The following is a 16,896-nucleotide window of genomic DNA, read 5'->3' as shown; positions in this document are numbered from 1 at the left end:
CAAAGGCCTTGAGAAGGTATTAACACTAGCATACTACCCAAAATCACACACACGATAAAAAACAAAACATTTTTAAAGAGATTGTAAGTTCAAAAGTAAATTGAATAGTTATTTTAAATATTCATTTTTGGATTAATGGTTGCCAATTTCATATAAATATTTTTCTTTAGCGTTTGTCTGTTTTTGAGTCTAATTTTGATTGGTTGGTTTGAGCATTGTGGCACATCTCTCCAGCCGCACAATGTTTTTTAGCTGAAAAAAGAAACAAAGCATAGCTGATCACGTATTCATCGTGTATTCATCCGTGAAAGAGAAGTGAGGCTTGGTGAAGTTAAGAAGTAGAACAAAGAAGAGCGTCTGCAAAGGGCGAATGATGTCTGATAACAGAAGGCAGAGTGACATTTGTTTTCGAGTGTCACACGAAAACAGGGGAGTGAACTCTGAAAAGGCTAGTGTCCCCTGTTACACCTCACACACACACACACACACACACACACACACTCACAAGAAAATATAACACACACACACTCCTAATCAGGATGAATGAGATTTGCGCTTCAACAAGGACATGTCATTATATTATGAGACAACTACATTATTGCTCTGATCCTACCATTTTAACAGCTTAGTGTGTGCGTGTGTATGTGTATTTCTGTCTGTGCGCGTGTTTGTGTGTGTGTGCATGACAGTCTTAATTATTAAAATGGGATCATTGCACCTAAATGTCAGCCTGTAACAGTTTTAATTGACTAAATGAGTTTCTGAAGTGATGGATGTAGATAATTGTCTTGCTCCATTTGCTTGTTTCTCATCCCAGCACACACAAGCATGTTCATGTACAAATGAGCCTGCTGCAGTCCTGAGATCATATCAGTCCCTGGTATGGCTGGCACTTGCATGCAGACACAAAGACAGGTCTGCAGATTGGACTTTTGTTAGCGTTGGTGCCTTGGTTGTGTTGACTTTTGTAAAGGCGCACACTGCTTACTAATCCCTCTAAAGCTTTGGCCAGGTTAATCTAGTAGTAAACAATGTGTCTCTGGGCCAGAATGCTGTCTGATCTTATCTATATAGTCTGTGCGAGTGTGTACTTGCATGCATTTGTGCATATGTGCTGTGGGATGTTTGCACTTTGATGCGGTTGCTGTTGTCCCACAAAACCAATTTATCAACAGACCTCCTGTCTGCAGACCATAATCACACAGGTTCACAGACAGCAAATCATCTTCTACACACAGGTAATACTGGCTTGTGCAGTTAGGAGACCATTACACAGGTTGTATGTGTACATAGGGCTCTCAGTAGCAAACCATTACTTTTTCAAACAAACAGCCAGGGACCTGTTTTGGACTGCCACGGACTGGGCAGTCTACTGTGAACAGCTCTCAGTAATTCATTATAGCATGAATAGTAAACAAGACTGTGGGCTAGATGGGATTACAGTGGACGCTTTGGTTTTCTAAAAATCCTCCTAACTATCAGTCGAAAAACACCTGTTCATTTTCACTGGACTTTGATCAGGCAAAGCTAACCAAAAACCCAAGAAGTGATTATTCAGTGGTCTTTTTGTTTTTATTCACACATATACAGTGGAAGCCCGACTTAAGAATACCGCATTAAACGAAAAATTCAAGTTACGAACGCACTGAACGGCAATATTGTAGCCCGTGTTACGGCAAAATGCCCATGTTACAAAATCCACTGGCTCTGATTGGCCGAGCCCACAATGCCCACAAAGCCTTCCAAATCATGTGACAACCCCTTGGCTTTCGTAATTGCGCTTTGCTGTTCCACTTGAATGACGTATTGTTATTCTAGTTATCAATTAGCCTATTGTTCAGCATCGCCTCACTCAAAAGGCGCGATGGGTGCTTCGACTTCGACGATTTTCGACTTATGAAAGACCCTCGGGAACGAATTAATTTCGTAAGTCGGGGTTATATATATATATATATATCTATATATATATATAGATATATATATACGAATGTATACATGTTAGTTCTAGTTAGGTCCCACACAGATGAGACAAATAGGCTGCAGCCTATGAAGGCATGTGCATGTAAACAAGCTGAAAGTTCTGCTTTCTAGAGAAGAGAGAGAGAGGTGCAACTGTGTTCAGGTATGAACTCTGATCTCAGTGTGATATATTTACCCTGTAAATCCCCCTCAGTCTTAAAAGGGAGCTACAGATGAAAGCAAAGAAAACAGATTACAGCAGAAATGTTAGGCGATGAGGTGGCTTAAGGTTCAGCATGGTATGTCTAATAATTTGTGTGCATGGTAGGTGTTACTTTGTAATGAAGCATTGCACAAAATTCATTCTGGCTGAAATTAATAGGCAGTAGGTACGCTACACAACAGTGAAAAGATTGCCGGTATCTGTTGATACACTAAGTGTGTTTAAGTGAGCGGTCTGATTTATAATCTTTTCTCTAATGAGAGCCATTTTTCATCTGTGAGCTGTTTATATAAAGTTAACCTTCGAGCGTGTGCGAGGGGAGGAGGGATCATGTGTGCATGCATGCCATGCATATGCTTACAGCATGTGTGTGTGTTTTAATGGACAGGGAGCTTCACAGATACTTAGGAATGAAATGGCGATGACAGTATGCTCTAGCAAGCAGCTGAGTACCCTGACATGACAAAGAGGGATTACTAATGAGACACAGTGTAGAAGTTTGGAATAATCCTTAACAGTGGTACTGCCTGCTAAAAGTGTTTAACTGCTTAAATATAGTATATACTCCTTTAAGACATTCACAACTGTAAAAGTGCCCAGACACTCTTCTCTGGAAGCTCCATGACTTATGGTTTCAGGTATCTGTTTAAGATGTAACTGTAATGGCTTGAGATTAATTATTTCTCCTCTTTTGGGCTCTAGCACATTCAGGATAACGACATTTGACAATTATTTGCATCTTTTCTCTCAGTGGTAAAGGAAGGAAATTTGAAACAAAGCCTTTTCTAAGACCAAGACACATTCGGCTGGTATCACAAGTTACCTTTGCAATTTCTGCCAGAGATAATTTCCTCTGGAGTTACTACACCAGTGCCTCTAGCTATCTTAATACACATAAAGACTTCATTGCTGCTTCTAAATGAAATGGCACTGTCATTCTGCCCCAGGAAGATATAAAGCACCGAGGAATGAAATTACAAGGGTATGACCATATGCTCAAACGGGATGTGGACCACTGCTGTGTGAGCGACAATGTGTGATTCTAATGAGGCACAACAGAATAAGAAATGGTTCCAAACATGATCAAACTGTGAGGTTTCTTTGTGAAGTTTTCTTCCTGATGGAGCTGAATGCAGGTGCTGATGAATTAAAAAGATGAAGCACCTTGGACGGGACTCAGAAAGTGCCACATTACAACCCCCTTCATTTAACTCCAACTTATGAAGGTAAATGTTTGTTTAAATCCATCAATAATTAATCAATAATAATCAGGCCCCATCTTAAATACCTCATTGTACCATATCACACAAATAGAGCTCTTTGCTCTTAGACTGATAGCTTACTTGTGGTTCCAAGGATATTTAAAAGTAGAATGAGAAGCAGAGTCTGCAGCCTTCTAGATGCCTCCTATGAGGAACCAGCTCCAAGTCTGTATTCAGTTTTAAGATTAGGCCAGAAACTTTCCTTTTTAATAAAACATATAGTTAGTGGTGGCTCAGATTACCTGCAATAGATCTTGTCTGATATGGGCTTCCTAGGATGCACTGAGTGTTTCTACTTCACTCTGCTTTTAATCATTAGTTATCATTAATCTTTGGCTTTCTTCCACAGTGTGTCTTTTGTCTCACTTCCATCACCCCAACTAGTTACAGCAGATGGCTGCCCCCTTTCTCACATCCCTTTCTGTGCCTCGTTCTGCTTAGAGGTTTCTTCCTGTTAAAGGGGGTTTTTCCTTCCCACCATAGCCAAATGCTTGCTCAAATGGGATCGTCTGATTCTTGAGGTTTTCTCTGAATAAAGAAACTTCTTTAAGTTTTTTTAAAATTCAAGGAACTTAAAGGCAAAAAATTGACAAGATCAATAACATGACTGTTTCAAAACAACAACTTAAAGGGAATCCGTAAAGGGGGGATTAGAGGGAAGTGTAAGAATAAAACTATCATTTAATGACAAACATGATCCACTAAGAGCAGTTTCAGAGATTAGCATCCATCTCATTGTATCCTTATACTTCTTCTATCCACAGTCACCAATAGATGCACATTTCCTAGCCATAAAGCTGCAATCGATGTATTCATATCAATCTTAGCACCTGTTTTAGTTGAACTTGCAGAACACTGAATACTTCTAGACTGACTGAACTGGCAGCTCGTCAGCATCCTCAAAGATCAGGATCGCGACTGTTGGTCTGCTTTCAGAGGCAGAAACAGCTGTAGTGGATGGTTTGCTGCCTAGCTAGAAAATAGTGGTGGGTTTTGATAATCGATTCATTGATTAAAATCGATTCTGGCTTGGATAACGTGATATCGATTCATTAAAATCCTGAATCGATTTTTTTATATAAATGTATTTTGCCCAAAATTCCAGAATCTCAGGTGGAACGTCACAAAATTTTGACAACCACCAAACATTTAAAACAGTAAATGAGAGCAGGTACACGGCTTCTGCACAAAGACGTAAACGCAAAGCACGGACCTGCAGATCAGAATCAGTGAGATGTCGCCTTTCTCACCCGACGGCACGGACACGGTCGAGGCTGAAAGCCGACAGCTCGCTGATTCTGATGTTTCGGCGGGTCCGCGCTTTGTGTTTACACCCTTTTTGCGCTGATTCTAAAGCTGTTAGTTTTATCAATCTCCAAACAATATTGACCGAACCAGCAGCAAAAAAACATCGTCATAGACTCCCTCTTACTTTTGCTGTTTTATACTTGCTGTATACCCTTTACATTGCATTTACAGCCAATCTGGAATGGCACATAGCAGGGTTATTAAAGCATTGATGCATTGCAGGAGCCAGCTGGTGGGTTGAGTTTGTGAAGAGGCTCTCCAGCTGCAGTTTCTGTCATTATGGCAACGCTCCACACCTCGTCGCACCACAGTGCACTTATTTCAACACAACGGGAAAGAGCATCAGCATTATATCAGCTGTGCCACCGCCGCAGAGAGAATAGAGTGCCAGGAGTCACAGAGGAAAAGAAAATGGACTGATAGACGGCTAAGAGAGTAGGGAGTCACCGAGGACTTAGGAAAGCTTGTTGTTGATGCTCCACTGTTACTTTGTTTTGTTTGTGTATTTCTTCCTCTTTCTTTGTCTCCGAGCTTGGTAATTCCCCATATTCTCCAGTGGGAGGGGATCATGGAAAGTTACTCTAGCTACACCAAACATCTAAGGGAGAAGTTCAAAATGAGGCTATGCAAACAAGTACTTCTTTCTATATGATCTACTTGGCCTTTCCTTGTTTCCTTGTTGCCCTCTTGCTTTTATATGTGCCAAATTGATTAGAAACTGGCTAAATAAATGCAAAACAATACACAGTTTCAGGATTGGGTTACTTTTTAAGACATCTATCTATAACATATCCCATAACGTATTTTCTATCACTTTCAAAAGGTGAGTAAACTCTATTTCAAAAGTGAAAATTTAGTTCATTTTTTGTTTGCCCTAGACTACTTTTAGAGTTTACCTTTAAGTAACTCTTTTCTTTCTTATCTTGTCATTTTTTTTCCTTCTCTCCCTCTTGGAGCTCTATTGAGGCTTTAACTGAGACAGCTTTAAAAAAGAAAAAAACACACAGCTGTAGCAGTTAGAATAGCCAGTTCCCAGGTATAAGACAGTCTGTCTACATATACTGAGCCTTGAGAAACCCCCTTTTCTTTATATCTTGCTAAGATAATGGGAAATAGAGCAATTTATTAAAACTTGCAAAGATGTGTTGAAATTCATTATCAAAAACTGAGACTTACAGGTCTAACGTTCCAGATGGTATTGCAAGGTGGATCAAACTCCATATCCATCGGTTTTGACAAGATTCCCAACACCACTGGCTGAGATACAGCCCAAAACCATGATAGAGCCTCTACCTTGTTTTACCGATGAATGTTGACACTCACTGTTGTACCTCTCCTGTGACATGCTCTGTACATATTGATGAGAATTTGAACATTTGACTTTAAACAGTTGACCTGTTGCCACTGATTTTCAGTCCCATTCTTGTGTAATTTAGCATACTTCACTCTTTTCTGCCTGCTTCCCTTCATATTAAGAATGGTTTCTTGAAGCCAGCTTCACAATAAGATTTCAGCAAACAGTATAGATGACCAGGTGCATCTCCCCAGTCCTATGTCAGGTTTTTTTTCCCTATTTTACAATTTCCTAAAGACATGACATTTTGCTTTGCTTGTTTTTATTTCTGCAGCTTGACCTGCAATAGTCCCGTTTCCAGAAGCTCATTAAGGATACTCTGCCCACCGTGCATGCTGAGATATGTTAAGGTCTTGGCTAATAGCACTTTGGGAATCAGCTTGTTGGTATTTTATGCCTGTCAAACTGTATTATCTTTGGCATTTTTGTAGATTTGACAAAAGAGGAAAAAAAATGGAGCAAATTTTGTGTGTTTGCAACAAGCTGCTAGTAACGAAGTGCTCAACGCTGGTTCTTTTCTCAATTGAGCTTGGTGCCTTTTTATGTCTTTTATGTTTTGTTTGATTCATAGGTCACTGATAAGCAGCTTAAGAAACATAAAAGCATTCTTGTGAAAATGGTCAAATCAGCAATTTTCTGAAGTAATATATATGTATGTAGATAGAGAGAGCGAGAGCAAGCAGTATCAGCAGCAGTTATACAAGCAGAAATATTTGTAAGAAGAAAAGAAAAGTGTCCGTATCTGTATTTGTCCCTTCTTTCAGGCACTGAACTGTACCCCCCACCTGCTTCCTCTCCCATTCTGTCTCACTCTAAATAACGCAAACTTGAGGTGTGTGGTGGTGGACTCCCCTGTGGTGCTGAGGCCAGGGTAGCAGCTGTCTCTATCAAGACTCTCCTCAGAGCTGTCATGGCCTGTCTGCTCCTCGGCTAATCACTTCCTACAGGCCTGCAGCACGGGGGCCGCTGCTGCTAATGTCATCACTGACTGGTCTGGGAGAAGCTTGCAGGATTAGCATGATGTAGTTTCACATGGTGATGAGTGTGTCTTTCCGTGTATGTTAGAGCGGTAGAGTGCAGGTGGTTTTAGCTGGCGGCTCAACGGGTGTGCAAATGCCTCAGGTAGTGCAACATGGGTCACACATTATCACATACACACACACAAGCACAGACACCGTAATTGCTGCCACCTGCCAAATCACATTTGCCACACAAGGAGTTACTCGTCTGTGCGTAAAAAGCTAATGGCATAGTGTGTCACACGCCAGCATACATGGGCGCATGAAAGTGGCCATTTGTGATGACACATAATTCACTCACTGGCATGTTCCGCGGAGGTAAAAATAAAGCCTCGATGGAAAAACATCCTGATCCAACAAAATCATTTTTTTCTGAAGACTTTAAATATTTCTTTTTTTGCCACATGGTAGATGTTTTGCTTGAAGGTTCTGCTGTGGTCAACGTTAGCAATTCACTGAAGTAACTGTCACAAGAGATGATTATCAATCACTTCAGCCATGCAACAAATTGCTAAATACACTTTGCATTGTAAGGCTTCAGAGACTATTCAGAATTTGAATAGCCTGAAACAGAAAGAGATTGATAGGTACAATTAGAGGAGAAGAGGATACAGGGTGATGGATAACAAGCAAACGGAGGATTGGAAGAGATAAAGGAGGTTCAGCTTATGGCAAGAAAATACAATTTCCCTGAGTGAAGGCTGACAATGTTGGGAATAGAAGGTAAGTTACCTTTTCATCCACTGTTGCAGTGCCCCTAAGCAAAGCATCTGGAGTCACTGAAAAAGTACAGCCGATAGATTTGCTTCCTTAACATGTTTTTACAGGACAAATATCCAATCATTTTTTTAAATAGTGCAGATTAATACAAATGACATACTCATACAATTCACTTTTTCTACTTATAGCCATGATTTAAATACACAAAGGGATGGTCTCAGGGAAACGGCACATCTAGATCAGGATAAGAAGAAGAAAATGGTTGGATGCATGGATGCATGATTGGGTGGATGGAGTTCTAAACTGTCAACGATATGAACCAGTTTATGAAGTGGCAGGTGAAATATGTCTTAATTAATCTGTTTGAGATTCAAGTGTGTGGTGTCATGATGCCAGGATCCAAAGAGCTCTTGAAATATTTTGAATTAATTATGTTACCTTGAGGGAAATCAACTACAAGTGGTGTAGATTTCAAGCAACTGCCATTACATTCAGCACCAACAAATTCAACTCAGGAAGACAAGGATGCAGAAAGACGTCTCCAAGAACCCTAATATGCCATTACAGGATCTGCACATAACTTTAGTAATTTTTGGTGTCACACTGTATCTATCTACTGTCTGAGCTATCTTAGCAGCACAATTATTTTTCTTGCCAAAGCAACAGTAGACTTTGGTACAGTTTGGTGCAGGTCAAACAGAACTTTTCAGGAGATGCTGAAATGCTCTGTTTGGCCTAAAGTATGGTGGTGTAAATGTTATGGCTCAGGACAGCTTTGCTGCTTATCTGATGGAAATTTACAAGTTAGAGCTGCTGTCTGCGAACAAATATGCAAAATGTATTTCATATCTTTCCTAAAGGGGAACATATTAGTTTCCGACGTCAGGGCTTTTAGACAAAAACCTTCATTAAAACGCTTCATTAAAAGACCAGATTTCATGATCAAGTGTTTGTCCAAATGTGTCTAAAGATCAGTCATTTCTGTTGTGTATGGGTTTTTTTGTCCTCTGTGTGTGTTCTAAATATAAAATAACAAGATAGCTGACAATCAAGACTGTTTCTGTGCAAAGATTTATCCATGGAAAAAACGGAAGAAAAAACCTTGACACAGCATTGTCTTGTTTAGCCTGCTTTCCCTGAAGATACTCATTTGACTAAAACAAGCAATTAGGTTTTTGGTAACACTAGCTAGCTAATTGTAGGGTGCTTTGGTACACCACCCACTGGGAGGCCTAAGGGAAATGATTCACAGCTGGTAATGGTAACATAGATGTGTCAGGTAGATTGCCTACATGGCCAAAGCTCTTTAAACAACTGAACATTGCACCGACAGCAAATGCGCTTTTTGCAGAGCTCATCACAAAACAACAGGCCTCCGTGTCATGCCATAACAACTTCCACTTTTCAGGGAATACTTTTAACAACATTTTGAACCTAGCTGCAGAGATTTGGGCCATTCAGCCACATAAGCATTAGTAAGGCAGTGAAATTGGTAAGACCTGCAGCTGATGATGCCATTCATCCAAAAGATGTTAAGTGAGGTTAAAGGAAGGGCTAAATACACAGCAGACTTGTCTTTTGTTTTCCAGAACACTGTGGGAAAAATCTTTTTTTATGGAACTTGCTCAGTGCAGGGGTCATTACTAAGGTGAAACAAGAATAATAAAAAATAAACAGCCTAAGATGACAAGTAAGCAAAAGTAGGCACACATAACTTAACAGACTTAACAGTAGTGTACACTAAAAAGGCTGATAGAATACCTCAAATGAGGAATGAGAAATCTGGAGATAAAATAAACAATTACAGAGTCACACAGACAAAGATGTGAATAAGAAGCAAGACAGAAGGCGTGACGCTTCAGTGAGGCATATAAAGGCAACTGGTGCCGCCACAGCGCTCCTTACCCCTGCGGCGCATGTAGCAAAATGAAGCTGAGGAGAGGGACAGTGGGAACCGAGACAAGAGAGAAGAGTTGGGTATGACTGACTAGAGCAAAATGAGGTGACATGAAAAGAAAAAAGACCGAAGACAGACAATGAAGGAGCGGAAGAGTGTGTGTGTGTGTGTGTGTGTGTGTGTGTGTGTGTGTGTGTGTGTGTGTGTGTGCGCGTAGTGGGGGTGGGGGAGACAGGGGGGTTGATGAGCGAGCCAAAAATGTGACAGGCAGATAAGCATGGGACTGTCAGTGATTGCAGTGATTCCACAGCATTATACAAGCTCCGTAATGCCATGCTTACCTGTGTGCATATCTACTGTGAAGTGAAGTACAGGCCAAAGCACATCTGCCATTCTCCTTTGAGCATGTGGCCTCTAACAAGCTGAACATTTGTCAGCAAAGCCAGGAAGCATTTGTTGTTTGTCAGTAAGCAAGGAAAGGCAGCAGCAGTCCACAGATGTTGTATAAGCAATGTGCGTGTGTGTGTGTGTGTGTGTGTGTGTGTGTGTGTGTGTGTGTGTGTGTGTGTGTTCATCTGAGCAGCCCTCAACACCACTTTATTTAGCTTGTTAGTGCTACTTCTGAAGGTTATGAGAGCCAAGAGCCTTCGAGTCATTGTGCTTTATGCCGGCATTTAATGCAGAGCTCTGGACACAGTTCTGCAAATCGTTTTTCTGTTTGATTGTTCATTTGTTTTCTTTTGTTTTTGTTTTTGTTTTGTTTTTTTAATTACTCCAGTTTGCTCTGGGACCACACGTTCATTTGACTGATGTGATTAGCATTGGTTTTCCCCAAGGCCGCTGATGAATGCATGACTCTGTGTTTTTTGAAACCAGGGGCTCTGGCCCTCATCCCAGAGGTGGAAAAAAATGCAGTTAGGTCCATCAGTTTGCTTGTTTTTTTCCTTTTTTATTTTATTTTATTTTTTCAAATATATAATTTTCTACACCACTATACTGGATTCTGAGGTGACTGTAGCTCAGGAGGTAGAGCAGGTCATCTACTAATCAGAAGGTTGATGGTTTCATCCCTGGCTGTTCCAGTGTGCATGCCAAATATCCCTGGGCAAGATACTAACCACAAGATGTTCTCTGATGCATCCATAGGAGTATGAATGTTTGCAACTGTTAGATAGAAAGCACTTCAGCAGAAGCTGTTGTGGATGGGGTAAGTTACATAAAGCGTTTTGAGTGCTCAGGCAAAGTAGAAAAGTGCTACATAAGAATCAGTCCACTTACCATTCCAAATTAATCAACAAGTGACACAACATGCAGAAGATACTAGAATTTAATGACAAGCAGTTTTATGTGTGTGACATGAGGACACATGTACACAAGAGAGGACAATATTTGTTAGGAAGAAAGCCCCAAATAAACCTTTCACAGAGGGGGGCCAAATCAACAATTTGATATTTTTTTAAAAGAATTGATAACAGGAAGGCCAGATTAGACTTTGTCGAGAATATCTAAAACAACCTACAAGATCAGACAAGATTAAAAATAGCAGAATGAATTATGTGAGGAGAAAAAACTAAAAGGAAAGAAAGCTCATGTCAAACAGGCTGCCATTAGTGTTTGTTGATAAAGTGACTCCTCATACAAATAGAAGGATGAATTGTGAAGTGTACGGTGTTATACTGTCCTCAGATTCAGCCAAATGCTGCAACACTAACAGCGCAGCACTTTGCAGTACAAATGGATAATGACCCAAAGCATACTGTAAAAGCAACCCAAGGGTTTCTCAATGCAATGGCCAAGTCAGTCACCTGATCTCAACCCATTAAAGCATGTTTCTCAGTTAGTAAATACAAAACCAAGGGCAAAGACCCACAAACAAGTCTCAGCTGATGGTAAAGCCCTAGCAGAGTATCTCAAGGGACAAAACACAGTATCTTGTTATGTCCCTGGATTCTAAACATCAGGCACTCATTTAAAAATTTCTGAAAGATGTTAGTGTGTCCAGTTACTTTCAAGCCTCTGAAAATGTTGGACTATGTGTACCAATTACTATAAACCCTAAACACTAAAAACAAAACTTTAGTTAAACCCCTTGAATTAAATATGAACGTCTGCATTTCAATCGCACCTTGAATGTTTGATTTAAAATTCTCCATAGTTCTGGACAAAGGCAAAACAGTCAGGTCCATAAGTTTGGGGGCAATGACAAGTTTGTTGATGCACAAAAAAAGATTATTGTAATATTTAATAAAGGCCTTATTTTATTGTATGAACATGTTAAAAAATAAGCGTTTTAGAATGTAATGTTATATGTAAAAATTTGTGCAGATTAGCTCATAAACTCTTTTCGCTTGCCAAACATCTGGAGGATTGGGCATTGAGATGAGACAACAAAGCCAGTGGTGCTAAAAAACTGGGTTAGATGCCTACCTTTTGAAATACAAAATCTTATGAATATAAAACAGTGTCCAATGCTTTATTGCAGTTCTTTAAAGTAGGAGAACGGTCTGCTATGTAATTACAAATGTTTTGGGAATGAGGATGGAATAGGAATTTAGAACATGGCTGCTGCTAAAAACTGCAACAGACAAGCTGATTTGCACTGTTTTCTTTTTCTGCTGGGATAAAAAGGATGCCAGTCAGAACTCTGCATAGAATATAATGTAATTATCGGCAAAATGAACACGTATTCACAAAATACTAAACCGAGAGATTGCAGCATTACGAGTGTTACCTGGGAGATAAGTCGGGTCACAACTCTTATTTTTTAGAACTGTAACCTTTTTTGACAACACTGAAACATATTCTCCTTTATTTTTTTACGTGACGATATCTGGCACAACACTGCTGTCAGCTTTAAAATGTTTTATTTGCATCTATATTCACAATGCTGTCCTCTGTACCTTGCTTATGTGACAAGACTTAAATTTAATATAAAACTGTTGATACATTCAGTTGCACATATAGACCAGCACAGTTTTAATTGAAATAGTCAATATGTGATTGAACTGCAGACTTTCAGCTTTAACTCAAAAAAGTTTCATAAAAGAAGTGCAATCATTTTTTAGGACTTGCAGCCATTTTTATACATAGTCCTTTTCAGACGCTCAGAAGTAATCTGAATTGAATGACAAGACGTTTTATGGCCAAATGAGGTCTCTTCCCTTATTATTTCATGGCAAAATTATGCATATAAAACATGTTGAGTTGATTCCAAGCGTTGAACTTGTAATTTGCAGTTTCAGCTTTTCTCTGACATCTCAAGATGAGATGCCCAGAGATGTCAATGCAAATAAAGGAGGCCATCATTAAACTGGAAACCCCAAATAGAGCTATGAGGGAGATAGGAAAAACTTTAAGAGTGGCAAAATCAACAATCTGGTGCATAGAAAGACCACAGAAGACAAGTAAAGTGCATGACTGCAGGACTATTTCTCCTTGACTGAAATAAAATCCTTTGAAATATCCATCCAATAACCAACAAACTGATTTTTTTATTTAAAACACTCTGTTTAGGTGTACAGTGGCAAAATTTAAAGAAAAATGTGCCATTTTCCAAAAAACCTATGAACCAAACATTGTTTCCACATTAAGAAACTGAATGGGATGGTAACTATGAGCAGTATAGGATCCCATAGTCTACATGTACTCATAATGCTATGATATAATTCCTGATCAAATGCAGTGAGGTAGTTGAGTGACTTGGTTTTATCTTATGTCAAATCAAATCTGAGGCCTTTTTATTTCCAGAATTGTTCTTGGTTTCTTAAAAATGCCCCCCTGCTACCATTTCAGGGGTTGTGTGACAAAAGCTTTGCCATCTAAGTAGTCAGGTACTGAAAACTTAAGCACATCCACAGTATCAGTATGACATTTGTCATCAATTATATACTCTCAGATTAAAAAATATGGATGTTTTTGTTGCCTCGTAAAATCTTATGAGAGCCAGTATAACAGTCATGATGACATCTTCTTTACTACCACTCTGCCAGCAGCTACTGAGCAGCAAAGATGGAAAAATGGAAGGAAAGCAGTAGCAAAAGCTATGAGGGAATGCAAGAAGTTGAAAAGATGGGCTGGATAAAAGCAGAGAGGAGGTGGAATAGCAAATTGTACCATGATAAGAAATGGCAAGCATTGATGAATCACTGCTCTCACAACTGCCTTGGCTCAGATGGTTGTGAAATGTTTAAAATCTGGTTGAATCGTTTGAAATATAAGAGCCCACTGAAGGCTGCAGCATGCTGTAATAGATTTGAACACGCCAGAATCGGAACACAGACTAGCCTGTCAATCATGTGTTAGCTGCGAAGCTTTCACTGCTTCCAGGGAGAAGTGGAAAACCTTTGCTTAACCTCAATTACAGGAAATGATCTCTAATGGGTTTCGCTCCACAAACTTCAACTGAGAATGCAAACCTGACTCTGCAGCTGTGCTTGCATTTAAAGAGGAAGATCCAGGCTACCTACAGGGCACAGAAATGTGGAATCCATGCAAGGAATTTATATATAATGGTTCTTTATCGTGGAAATCTTCCAGGCTGCTGGTCAACGAGCAAATCTGCTGGCAGAAGTCAGGTGTAAGAGCACTGCCATACAGACAATCGGATCTCACCACCCACTATAAAGTGACTGGCACGCTCACACCAGTCAAAAGAGTCCACAGCTAGGAAGGCCCACCCATCCCCAGAGCTAGATATTCCCCTCACGCCAGCTGACAACCCATGTGCGCCTTCTAGCGGCGTTCCAAGTTTGCGTGTGCGTGCACGCCTGCAAACGGTGACCTTTCGTTCACTAAAGCACCACTGTGACTTACGGTAGAAAACGTATTCTGTGTAGCTGGACCAGATCTTGTCCTCTGTGTGCTGGTTGACGAACGAAGCTGTGACTGACGAGTTGCAGGCCACCATTTGGAAACCACACTCCGACAGCATGTCAAAAGCTCTCTCCAGGTGCTTGAACTTGAGGTAAAACCGGGAGGTGTACCGATCCGGGGTCCTGTCCGGGTCCCTGCTCTCGTTCAGCGTCTCCCCAAACACTTCTTTGGCAAGGGCTACCCTGCCGCATATTAGTATCCGAGGTACCCTCCTGAACTTGGCGTCACTCTGACTCTCACGGCCCATGGTGCACGACCCTCGATACCCCACAGTGATGAACCCGCTCTTTCTGTCCGCGGGAACGAGAGAGGGTGGCGGGCACTGCCGGTGGTCGCTACCCTGGGACCCATCTTCATAGTCGCTGTGGAAGTAGTCGTCCGGGCTTTGCTTGATATCCTCAGGGGTCAGCAGCTTCACCAGGTCGGGCAGCTGGAAGTATTCAGCCTCTTTTCTGAGCCTCCCTTTTTCCGGGAAGTGGTCCGGGAGGACAACTTGCTTATCCCGGAGGTAGTCCAACACGTACCGGAATAAAAAGCCATCTCTGTCAATGAAATATCGACCCTTGGGGTCTCTTGCTAAGTCGTTAGATGCGTCTTTTTTAGAAGAAAATAGCTTACCGAGCAGCGAATTCGGGGTGCTTACCAAAGTTGAGTGACGCGTGTAATAAACCTGTCCCCCGACGTTTAATTCAACAACATCTGGGAAACTGTTCTGAACTGATGCCTGCTCTTTGGGATTAGTCCTGCAGTTTAGACTCAGCGCCATCGTTTCCGTCATGAACAGCTCCAAGCAGGCTACACACCTCTTTCAACCACAAGTCTCAAAAAAGAAAGAAAGAAAGAAAAAAGCGATGGGTCCGTGTCAAAAGTTGCCCGAGCTGAGCCCCCTGTTATTTTGACGCAGGACCTCCAACTTCATCTCACAGCGATCCGAATGAGCATTTTTCATGGCTGCATTGCCATTATCACCTACCAGTCTTTAACAGTTGTCGAAAATGGAGAGGAAGATGTCACTTCGTAGTCTCGACGGCAAAACTGAAAAGAGCAACTTGAATGGAGTAAAGAATCGTCGTTGTAAGAGAGGATGAGTGTATTCTGGCGCATCAAAAAGCTGACTGCATTAGTGGTTGTGGGACTCCCTTCGCCTCTGGGAAAAGAGCATTAGCCTACATGGAAAACCAGTGAGTGCTGGAAGAAGGCTATTTGACCGGATGGAGGGGGGGAAGCACTTGCCTTGCTTGCCTTTTTAGTTTTTGAAAGTAACATCCAATAGGAATATGTCCTTTTCCACAAACGCACGTAACCAGAAAAAAAGTCGAACAACTTATTTTAGAATCTAGCCAGAAATGAAAAAGGTGCAAATGCGACGCTGTCACTTTTCTCTTTTTGTTTTGTTGTTTTTTTTCTTTAACTTCCTTTCAAGAGCAGACGATTTTGAAGGTTGTAGAGACTGACAGGAGGAGGAAAAAAGCCTTTCAGTGACGAGAAACCTCGCAGAGATTGCAAACACAGTCCTCTAATCATTTTGTCTGTAGCTTGTCACAACATCCAGACATGTCGCCTGGTGCGCGCTGATTTAAAGTACCCTCCTATTCATTAAAAACACACACACACAATAAAACCCATATACGACTCTTTTTCTTTTCTTTTTTTATGTCCTGAAGAGGTGTTAAAACCTCCGTTTGGATTTCTTTTTCTTTCTTTAAAGCAGTAGAAAGGACCGAACCACTGTTGGCTGCATTACCGGGAACTGTCCGCGGTACTGAAACGAGCATCTCTCTCTCTCTCTCTCTCTCTCTCTCTTTCTCTCTCTCTCCCTCAGCCCCTTCCCCCCTCCCTCAGCACACACACCCTAACATACACTCTCCTCACTCTCCTTCGCATACACTTGTACCGCCTCCCTTCCCCTACAGAGTTGGGTGGTGTCTTCAGTGTTGCCCCTTCTCTCCTACATGTACCCGCATGCAAACGCAGGCATCTGTGTAAGTAAACCCCGCATGTGAGCAAAAATCATTTGTCCCTATTTGAATATACAGCACACTAAAGTTTGCTATATTAGCCTATGCCATTTGTAATACTAGCACCGCTGTATGCAAATGTGGGGAAACTGGTGCTGTCGTAGGTTAAGGAGCTGCAATGAAAAATATATTTTTTTTAAGATTTCCCAGCCGCTTACAGTGCATAGAGGAAGAAATGTTCCATCCATCGCTGTGCCATTATTATAACGAGAGCACAATGCTGTAATTTGACCCGCAGCTTGAATCCATTTGCATGGCATTTAG

The 16,896-nt window shown here is 41.0% G+C and overlaps 1 protein-coding gene across 1 annotated transcript in view; it reads right to left on the bottom strand.

The window, feature by feature from the left end:
• Positions 1 to 15,775, bottom strand: part of kctd16b (potassium channel tetramerization domain containing 16b) — an 88,179-nt gene extending 72,404 nt beyond the window's left edge. Inside the window, exon 1 of the mRNA XM_082549561.1 lies at positions 14,555 to 15,775. Coding sequence (XP_082405687.1) covers positions 14,555 to 15,392 — 838 coding nt within the window. The 5' untranslated portion in view covers positions 15,393 to 15,775. The remainder of the gene's footprint in view (positions 1 to 14,554) is intronic.
• Between the last annotated feature and the right edge of the window lie 1,121 nt (positions 15,776 to 16,896).

Source organism: Aulonocara stuartgranti (genome assembly GCF_965226115.1).
Source record: "Aulonocara stuartgranti genome assembly, chromosome: 10".
NCBI classification, from domain to species: Eukaryota; Metazoa; Chordata; class Actinopteri; order Cichliformes; family Cichlidae; genus Aulonocara; species Aulonocara stuartgranti.
This window is presented reverse-complemented; position numbering and strand designations above follow the sequence as displayed.